General features: G+C 58.8%; 2 protein-coding genes across 3 annotated transcripts; one reads left to right on the top strand and one right to left on the bottom strand.

The window, feature by feature from the left end:
• Positions 1-213: 213 nt before the first annotated feature.
• LOC309654279 (transmembrane protein 198) lies at positions 214-6,263 on the bottom strand. Of its 2 annotated transcripts, XM_082478843.1 has the most exons (6): positions 6,126-6,263; positions 5,788-6,007; positions 5,270-5,474; positions 2,477-3,052; positions 1,221-1,423; positions 214-865 (listed from the first exon to the last, which is right to left on the bottom strand). In XM_082478843.1, the coding sequence occupies exons 3-6, from the start codon at positions 5,433-5,435 to the stop codon at positions 728-730; spliced, it is 1,083 nt and encodes a 360-aa protein (XP_082334969.1). In that variant the 5' UTR covers positions 5,436-5,474; positions 5,788-6,007; positions 6,126-6,263; the 3' UTR covers positions 214-727. The 2 variants fall into 2 exon arrangements, with proteins under 2 accessions (XP_082334969.1, XP_082334968.1); XM_082478842.1 differs by lacking the exon at positions 6,126-6,263 and having other exon boundaries at positions 5,788-6,060.
• Positions 6,264-6,348: 85 nt separating this feature from the next.
• Positions 6,349-9,274, top strand: LOC309654277 (chondroitin sulfate synthase 2-like). Its single transcript, XM_082478840.1, has 3 exons — positions 6,349-6,912; positions 7,959-8,532; positions 9,041-9,274. Exons 1-3 carry the CDS (start codon positions 6,599-6,601, stop codon positions 9,248-9,250), a joined length of 1,098 nt encoding a protein of 365 aa, XP_082334966.1. The 5' UTR covers positions 6,349-6,598; the 3' UTR covers positions 9,251-9,274.
• The last annotated feature ends 53 nt before the right edge of the window (positions 9,275-9,327 follow it).

The raw sequence follows: 9,327 nt of genomic DNA, 5'->3' as shown, positions 1-9,327 counted from the left end.
TTTATAAAAGATGTCAAACAGGGTGGGGTGGGGGGGAGACAGAAGCATGAGGTGTCCAGGGTGGCATGACCGACACCAGACATGCACCGTGCATTTAAGCCCCTCCCCCAGCCCCCTTCCCTAACCCAGCCCAGAGCAGCACCCGCCCACCCCCATTCCCTGCCACTGCCCTCAGGCTGGTGGCTTGCAGAGGACAGGGGACCAGGGTGAGGGCTGCTGCAGTTTGCCCCATGGACAAGGACAAGAAGTCTTAGATGAGTCCGGCTGAGAGGTGGAGGCGATAGGGGAGGAAGGTAGACCTCCTCCGCTTAGACATGCAGGAGAGTAGCCCATGGGACCCCAGCAGTGGGAGAGGAAGCAGGGCCACCCTCGGAGAAGCCCTACCAATCAGAAATCTAAGGCAGGGGTCCCAGTGTCCTCTCCAAGCCCACCCCTCCACGCACGCACACACAGGCGACACACTCACAACCCTGAGCACACCCCAGCGGGGCTCACACTCGCGTCCCTCAGGAGCCCCTCGGGAGCTTGGGCGGAGGCTCTCCCCTCAGGCCAGGCCGAGCCTGAGATAGGTCCTTCCTTCTGGCGGCCAGGCCATCCCTCTCCAGGGTGGGGAGAGAGACAGCCAAAGGCCACAGGGCCAGGTGGGCTGAGTCATGGCCCAACGGGCCTCCCCAAGCTGGCAGAGCTGGTGACCGATGAGTGTAGGCGGGCAGGAGCAGAGAGACTGCTATACCCGCATGGGGGGCCCAGAGCAGGCTGTCAGCGGTCCCCGGGACCCATACTCATAGTCTGCGTCTGTGGGCGAGGCCATGAAGGAGCTCAGCGAGCTCCCTGTCTGCCGGTCCCGGAAGCTCTGGATGTAGCTCTGTGGGAGAGTAAACACAGGTGTGAGAGTGCCACTGCAGAGCCCTGCCCTGAAAGCCACCCAGGCAGACATCCTCAGCCTGCACTGTCACAAGCCTGAGACGCATCATGATCTGCTGTCAGCCTAGGACCTCACCACAGACCAGAGTCCACAGCACTGAGACGCTACCCCGCACGATACCTCATTAAAACTCGCTCTCAGGACACCTCTCCCCCACCCATCAGGCTCCCAGTACAGGGGTTACGATGGGTGGACAAGCGCTAGGCCTTCTAGACAGTGACCAGCCCCTGGGGAAGGCCCCGTCCTGCTTGGACAGAGTCTACAACACTCCCTTCTCCCCACTCGGGGTGCTCACCGGGGACAGGACGTCTCCGTTGAAGCGTTTGATGGGCACTGGCCTGCGCCGATAAGCAGGGTCAGGGGGCCCAGGCCTTGGAGGAGCCCGGGGGCCTCTAGGGGGAGGCCTTGGGGGTCTCTTCTTGCGCCGCTTCTCCTTGCGCTCTTCCTGCTGCCGAATCCTCATCAGCTGCACACGACGGCGCTGCCGGCTGATGACCACTGTGAAGGGGTGGGCGGAGCAGGGTCTCAGAGGCCCACGTGCCTCATCTCGCCCAAGCCTCCCCATCCCTTCTAACCTGAGGGCTCCAGGCTCCCAGATTCCCCTCATCCGAAACCTCTCCTCCTTTACTTTCCTGGTGTCCCACCTCCCAGGTGGGACTTCGCACAGTTCTTTTCTTCCAAAGGTCTTTATGGAAGCTTCCTAGACTCTAGGTGCCTGCTTCCCAGCTGCTACCCCTCTCCCAGTCTGGAGCCATAGGTGACTCACCTAGACCAGCCATCATCATCTCTCGACTGGACAACTAAGCTGCCTCCTCACTGGTTCCCCTTCTATGCCTGCCTTCCCTGATGCTTTCTACACTCAGCAGCCAGAATGAGCATCCCAAATGCTAAATTAGACTATATCCTCCCTCCTTTAAACCTCCAGTGGCATCTCACCACCCATCTAATGAAATCCAGAGTCCTCATCGTGGCCCACGGTGCCCACACAATCGGCATCCCTCACCCACCACTCCCGCCCGACTTCCTCAACAGGCCAAGCTCATTCCCTTCGCCCTTGCTATTCCCTCTTCTCGAGCTCTTTGCATGGCTGGCCCCTTATCCTTCAGGTCTCTGCTTAAATGTCACCTCTTCCAAGTGAACTTCCTTGGCCACCCTGTCTGTATTTCACATCACTCTGCACGTCTCTTTCATATCACTCCACACAATGGGAATTATCTTGTTAATTTGCGTGTCTAGTGTCTGTCTCCCCCACCCTGAGTGCAACCCCATCAGGGCAGGGGCCCTTTCTGTTTTGTCTCTGTTGCATCCCCAGTGCCTGGAATGGGCTGGCACAGAGCCGCTGCTCCATCTGTTGTTGTGGCAGGAATGGTGGCACTGAAGTGCCCATCCGGGCACTGAAGCTCCCAGACCCGGAGCCGGTCAGCTCTCTAACTCAGCTGAGGCCTTCCGCTGCTGGTGTGTACAGCTCCTTCCCCCATCCACCGTCGCTCAGACCCACCCCCCCTCAAGCACCCATTTCTCTCACGGCCACCCTGGCCTGTGCCTCCTCACCTTCCGTGTGGGAGTCCCGCTCGGCGGTCACCCGCCACTGCACCAGAACGCCCATCAGGCTGAGCAGGGGCCAAAGTGCCAGCAGGGCCCAGCTCCGCCAGCAGAGGGGGGGCACGGGGGCGGCCCGCAGACGCTCCACCGCGTAGCGCCCCAGCAGCAGCAGCTCGGCAAAGTAGTCGGCAGCCGTGGCGATGAGCGCGGCACCCGTCACGGCGGTGGCCAGGGTGGTGAGCGGGCGGGGCCAGCGCAGCGTGAGCAGGGCGCAGAGCAGGCCGCCCCCCAGCAGCAGCCCCAGGGGGCCCCAAACAGAGCCTGGCTGGTAGTAGGGCGCGGAGCCCAGTAGGGCGGCAGCGGCGAGCAGTAGGCCGAGCAGCAGCCCTACCAGGAAGAGGCCCACGCTGCGCACCAGCATGGCCACCAGCCCGCAGAGCAGCCCGATGCCCAGCGCGATGCCTGCGCTCGCCCCGGCACTCAGCTGCGTCTCCAGCACCCGCTCTCGGTAGCACAGCAGGAAGATGACCACCGAGCCAAACAGCAACCCAGTGAGGAAGAGTACTGCCTTGAAGCAGCGGTAACCTGGAAGGGAACAGCGGCTAGTGAGAGCCCAAAACGAGGTCACTGGGCTGGAGGTAGGAGGTCAGAGGGGTCAAGGACAAGGAATCCCAGGGGAACCAGAGGCAGGCCACTAAGATCAGAGAATTGGGGGTCATTGGGGTCCTGAGGGTGGCAGTGAAGGGACCACTGGGGTCAAGGACGATCAGAGAAATAGGTCATCGGGAGTCACTGGGAAAACAGAGCGGCAGTCACTGAGATGAGTGCTGGGTTTCTGAGATAGCGATGGATCACTGGAGTCAAGGGCGACTCAGTAATAGGGTCACTGGGGTCTTTGGGATCATAGAGGTCAGAGAGAGAGGCCCCTGGGGTCACAAGTGGATCAGCAGTAGAGTCACTGGGCTCTTTCGAGAGGGATTGTTCAGGGTGATGAGGCATTTGGAAGTCAGAAAGAACTCAAGAGGTGAGGTCACACGGGTTCAGAAAGATGAGGTCTTTTCAGGTCAGGGGAACTGACGGATGTGGAATCATTGAGAGTATGAAATGGTTTCTGAGCGAGGGTAATACTGAAGCCAGAGAAATGGAATCATTGAAATCATGGTGGCGGCAAACAGATGATGGGGTCATAGGGATTCCCCTATGTTAGGAGTAATAGAGGGAGTCAGAGGGATGGAAGGTAATGAGATAGCTGGGGGGTAGTTAGGGGTCACTGGGGCTTACAAGGAGTCATAGGGGGTCAGAGAGGATTATCGGGGGAAATAGTGGCTGTGGTGTTTCAGAAAATGGAGGTTATAGGGCCATTAGGCCCATTAAGGGTACCTGGAAGTGTGAGGGACTTGTAGATCCTGAAAAGCTGAGAAGATGGAAGTCAGAGATGGGGGTCAAAGGGTCAGGGAGAGCCAAAGAGAAAGGTCATAAAGAGGAGAGTCCGTTCTAAGAATGAGGGGAAGCATTGGAGTCCAGGAGGTTCTGGGGTCAGAAAGAGGAGTAGGGCATGCACAAGGGCTCAAAGAGTCCAAGAGCCCGAGAGTGGGAGCCTCCAAGAAGGGTAGGGTGTCAGGGAAGCCCAGGAGAGGGAATGGCAGGCTGCACTGAGCAACTGTAGAGGGAGTGGGTAGGAATAGTGGAGGGGACGAGGTCACAGAGACTCCTTGGAGACCCAGAATGTGTCCTGAACCCTTAGAGGGGCTCTTCCCCCTGCCCACTCGGCAGTTGTTTGGTCCAGAGTCTGGGGGTGGAAGTGGAGGGACCATCTGGCTCCCATCCCTGCCTACTATCCAGCCATTCGAGGGGGAGATGTAAAGGCTGCCGAGCACAAGTCCTGCCCCACTTCTGCTCAACCTGGAACTCAGACCTCCAAGCCTCCTTTTCACTTCACCCAGCCACCTATAATGCTCTGCCTGGAGGCGTTCCTTGGATGCCCAGCCCATAAAGCTCTCCTTTACCTGAAGTTCGGTACCTCTTGCTGTAGAGTCACTGGGCACTTACTCCACTAGACCATCTGGCACCTTGGTGCAAATTAGAAATAGTTGTGCCTTCCTCTAGGCAAAGCAGCCTTGTGCCAAGGTCTAGAGTTTGGCAAGTAGAGCATGGGCTGGATTTCAGCCCCCACTTGCCTTTCCAACTGAACTCCCTTGTGCATCCTGGACAACTATCCACAGCAGCCCCAATTACTGGAGGCTGACTTGTACACACATCTCCATGTGTGTGACTCTAATATGTATCATTTAGCTTCCTGTAATATGTATCACAGATGTGAATGTTCCAGAAGTCTCTTCTTCATCAGACAATATGCCCTGTGGTAAGGGACCACGTTAACTCACCCTCCTAAATGTTTTCAATGCCTACCTAGCACAGTGACCTAAACACATCTTCACCACAATAGCTATTATTTATTGAATACTTACTAATTCTCACAGCGCCCCCGCCCCCCGTGTGAGACAAATATCTTTGTTCCCACTGTTCAGATGAGAAAACTGAGGCTTAGAAAGGTTAATGTGCCCAAGGCATCATAATTAGTAAAGTGCAGAACCAGGTTCAAATTCAAGCATGCCTAATTCAAAACCCTGTGTTCTCTAGGATCTAGAGTCTAAATTATCTACAAACGTGTGGGATGAAAAAAAGAGAAACGAAAGCTAGTTCATGGTAGTGGTAAAGTTCTAAAGAAAGTTTGGGGTGCCTCAGGAAAATAACTTGAGGAAACAGTGGGGGGCCCGAGTGAGGAATGAAATGGGGTCTCACCGAAGAAGCAGTAGACGACTCCAAACAGACAGCACATGATGCAGACGAGGGCTGGCAGTGCCTGGTACCTGCGCTCCAGGGGCTGTTCGCAGGGTGCAACCCAGAAGGCATCATCTGGCTCGGGGGGCAGCAGCTGGAACCGAAGTGTCGCCGCAGTGCCCGGCATAGTGCTGGGAACAGTAGGGAGTCACCCTCCCACGTCAGCCTGACAGAGAGGAAGTTGGGGTCAAGGAGGAGTCCTGGGTCTCCACCAGGATGAGGGTGAGAATAGGAGTGGAGAACTAGGGAAGGACACAGTGGACAAAGGAGTGGTGCCCACATCACACAGCTCTGGAAGCATCCCTGAAGTAAGGGACAAAAGACAAAGGAGGGGAAAAGTGCCTGGCTAGAGGGAGCTGGGATGAAGAAGTTAAAAGGGGGACTGGGTTGGGGGGAGATGAGGGCAGTGTGCTGCCGGTGAGGAGGCAGCCAGGAGACCGGTCTGTGGGCGGCTAAATCTGGGATTGTCCAAGATCTACCTGGGCTGGAGGCGACCTGAGCTTCTGAGCGAAGGAGGCTCTCCGGCCGGGGTTGCCGGGCGCCAGAGGCTCCAGCTGACTGGTGTCCGGTAAAAGTCCGCGGTGAGGGGAAGGGGGCTGTTGGGCCGGAGGGACCGGTCCCTGCGCGGCGGCGACGCCGCTCCGCCTCCAACACCGGCTGGCACTCCAGTCCCGCGACGTCCGGGCACTTAGGCTGGGCCTGGGGAAGGGAAAGGAGCAGGAGTAGGGGCTCGGGCTGCCCCAGAGCCGCGGCCCCATGCCCTGAGCCCGCCCGCGGCCTTTGGTGCTGATGGACAGCTCCGGCCTCTGCTCCTTACGTCACTCAGGGCGCACCATCCAGGCAGGGGCGGGCTGCTTCTGACGTCACACAGGACGCACCAACCACGCCGGAGGGAGGTAGGGGACTCCGCCCCCGACGTCTGCCTCTCCCGCACTGAGGAGGGGGCACTTCCGGGGGTCCTTCCCCTTTAACCTCCCCCTTCTCCTCCCTCTCCGGTAGCCGGAGCCCGAGACCCCACCCCGGGGGCGGGGCCCTCCCAGTGACACGTCGGACAGCGGCGGCCTCCGCTGAGGCTCCCGCGCCCAGCGCCGGGACCCTGCGCGGTACCGAGCGGCAGCTGGAGGGCGATCGGAACGCGGCGCAGGGGATTCGGCTCGGCGGGGAGGGAGGGGGGCCCGCCCGCTTGGCTCGGGCCCTCCGGATCCGCCCCCTCCCCGGTCCCGCCCCCTCGAAGCCTCCTCTTGCTGCTCTGGGGCTGCTCCAGGGCCGGGGGCCCGCGGTCCGGGCGCCATGCGGGCATCGCTGCTGTTGTCGGTGCTGCGGCCCGCAGGGCCCGTGGCCGTGGGCATCTCCCTGGGCTTCACTCTGAGCCTGCTCAGCGTCACCTGGGTGGAGGAGCCTTGTGGCCCAGGGCCGCCCCAACCCGGAGATTCTGAGCTGCCGCCGCGCGGCAACACCAACGCGGCGCGCCGGCCCAACTCGGTGCAGCCCGGAGCGGAGCGCGAGAGGCCCGGGGCCGGTGCAGGCGCCGGGGACAACTGGGAGCCGCGTGTCTTACCCTACCACCCCGCACAGCCTGGCCAGGCCGCCAAAAAGGCCGTCAGGTAGGGAACAGACTCGCCAGTCCCACCCCCTGGGAACCGGCTGGGACGGACGCGCAGTGGAGGCCGCCAGGGGCTGGGTCAGGCCCCGGAAGGAAGGGTCTGACCGGCCAGGAAGTCTTTGGGCCCCGATAATTTCCGACGGCCCTGCTTCCCAGGGAGGTTTGGAGCCCATCTGAGGCCTCTCTGGGCCCCATCCAGGCCTGGGCAGAACTTGCCCGCCTCTGCCCTAAACCTGCTTGACCCCATGGACCCCCCAGAGGTCCTCATAGCTCCCTGGCTCGGTGTTAGGTTTAGAGAAATGACTGGTATATAGACTGTGTGCATAGAGAGAGGGAAAGAGAAAAGAGAGAACTAGGATTACCTGTATCTCTTGTTCCTGGGTGGGTACCTGGGGGAGGGGGGGTGGAGGTTTGTGGGAAAAGGTGATGTACTCATTCCATTAATGCCTCTCTGCCTATGAGTTGAAATAATTTCTCCGAAGTAACACCGAGTTCAAATTCCAGTTCTGCAACTTACCTTCTGTGTTACGGAAGGTAAGTTTCTGGAACCCCTGACCCCCCCCCCCAAACACATTCACTACATCTCTATGCCGTTTATTCTGTTACATCATTTACGTGATGTATTTGTGGTATAATGGCATATTATTTAGAAATAAGTGTATACATGATGTGTGGAGCACCTATGTGCCAAGCATTTGGCTAAGTGCTTTAAAGAGATACAATCAGCCCCATTTTACAGATGAGGCTACCCAAGGCTCGGATGGGTTTAATAACTTGCTCAAGGACTCAACCACTAAGGAATGAAACAGGGAATCAGACCCCAAATATATCTCTCATATCTGCATGGATAATGCCATCTCCCAAAAGCACTATGGTAAGGCCAGTATTTCCCTTAAATACTCGTGATCCCTGGGGGAGAGTTGTTATTCTATCATAAATGAAACAGGCCCAAAGAGGACATGACCTGCCGGAGCCTGTGTATGCTGCCCTCTACCTGCCCTGTTGTCTTTTTAGTAACCTTGTGCCATCTTCTTCCCCCACCCCCAGGACCCGCTACATCAGCACAGAGCTGGGCATCAGGCAGAGGCTGCTCGTGGCGGTGCTGACCTCACAGGCCACGTTGCCCACACTGGGTGTGGCTGTGAACCGCACGCTGGGGCACCGGCTAGAGCGTGTGGTGTTCCTGACAGGCTCGCGGGGCCGACGGGCACCACCGGGGATGGCCGTGGTGACGCTAGGCGAGGAGCGGCCCATCGGGCACCTGCACCTGGCACTGCGCCACCTGCTGGAGCAGCACGGCAACGACTTTGACTGGTTCTTCCTAGTGCCCGATGCCACCTACACCGAGGCGCACGGACTGGCTCGCCTAGCTGGCCACCTCAGCCTGGCAGCCGCTGCCCACCTCTATCTGGGCCGGCCCCAGGACTTCATCAGTGGAGAGCCCGCCCCAGGCCGCTACTGCCACGGTGGCTTTGGGGTGCTGCTGTCACGCACACTGCTGCAGCAGCTGCGCCCCCACCTGGAAGCCTGCCGCAACGACATCGTCAGTGCGCACCCGGATGAGTGGCTGGGCCGCTGCATCCTCGATGCCACCGGGGTGGGCTGCACTGGCGGCCACGAGGTAGAAAGATAAGCCACCCCACTGGTGCCTCCTGTCTGGGCGTGTGCACTTCCCCCTGAGAGGCAGAGGGGGTGGTTGGAGATATGGGCCTGGGTTTCCATGCAGTTCTGTCATCTTCTATCCCTGTGACCTTGGGTAAATTACTGAATCTCCTGAGCCTCGGTATCCTCATCCATACCAATGGAAATGATTTTTTCTCAGGGCTGTTATAAGGATTAGAAAAAATAAGGGAGCCTTGCACATACTAGGTGTTTGGTGTTGGCCATTATTATTTTATTTGAGCCCCTGGACAGCTCTGAGATAGGATGCATGCCCGTTTCACAGATGAGCCAGCAGAGGCTTGCTCAAGGTCACACAAGCTCACAACTGGTCAAGATAGACTGAAGCCCACAGAATTCTGACCCCAAGTCCACAGCAGGTCATAGGATGGAGGGATGAGACACAAACTATGGGGTGGGGGTGGGGGGCGACTCTCCCCTCATGTTTCCACTTCCCTTCCTCTCCCCAGGGAGTCCACTATAGCTACCTGGAGCTGAGCCCTGGGGAGCCCGTGCAGGAGGGGGACCCTCGTTTCCGCAGTGCCCTGACAGCTCACCCTGTCCGTGACCCTGTGCACATGTACCAGCTGCACAAGGCTTTTGCCCGAGCTGAACTGGAACGCACATACCAGGAGATCCAGGAGTTACAGGTATGGTCTGGGCTGGAGGTGGGGGGGTGAGGGCATCCTGAGAGGTCTCAGAGATCCCAGGGAAATACAAAATTAGCACAAGAATCACAGAACAAACCTGCTTCCCA

Source organism: Balaenoptera physalus (assembly GCF_965194825.1).
Source record: "Balaenoptera physalus genome assembly, contig: HAP1_SCAFFOLD_2474, whole genome shotgun sequence".
Classification (NCBI taxonomy): domain Eukaryota; kingdom Metazoa; phylum Chordata; class Mammalia; order Artiodactyla; family Balaenopteridae; genus Balaenoptera; species Balaenoptera physalus.
This window is presented reverse-complemented; position numbering and strand designations above follow the sequence as displayed.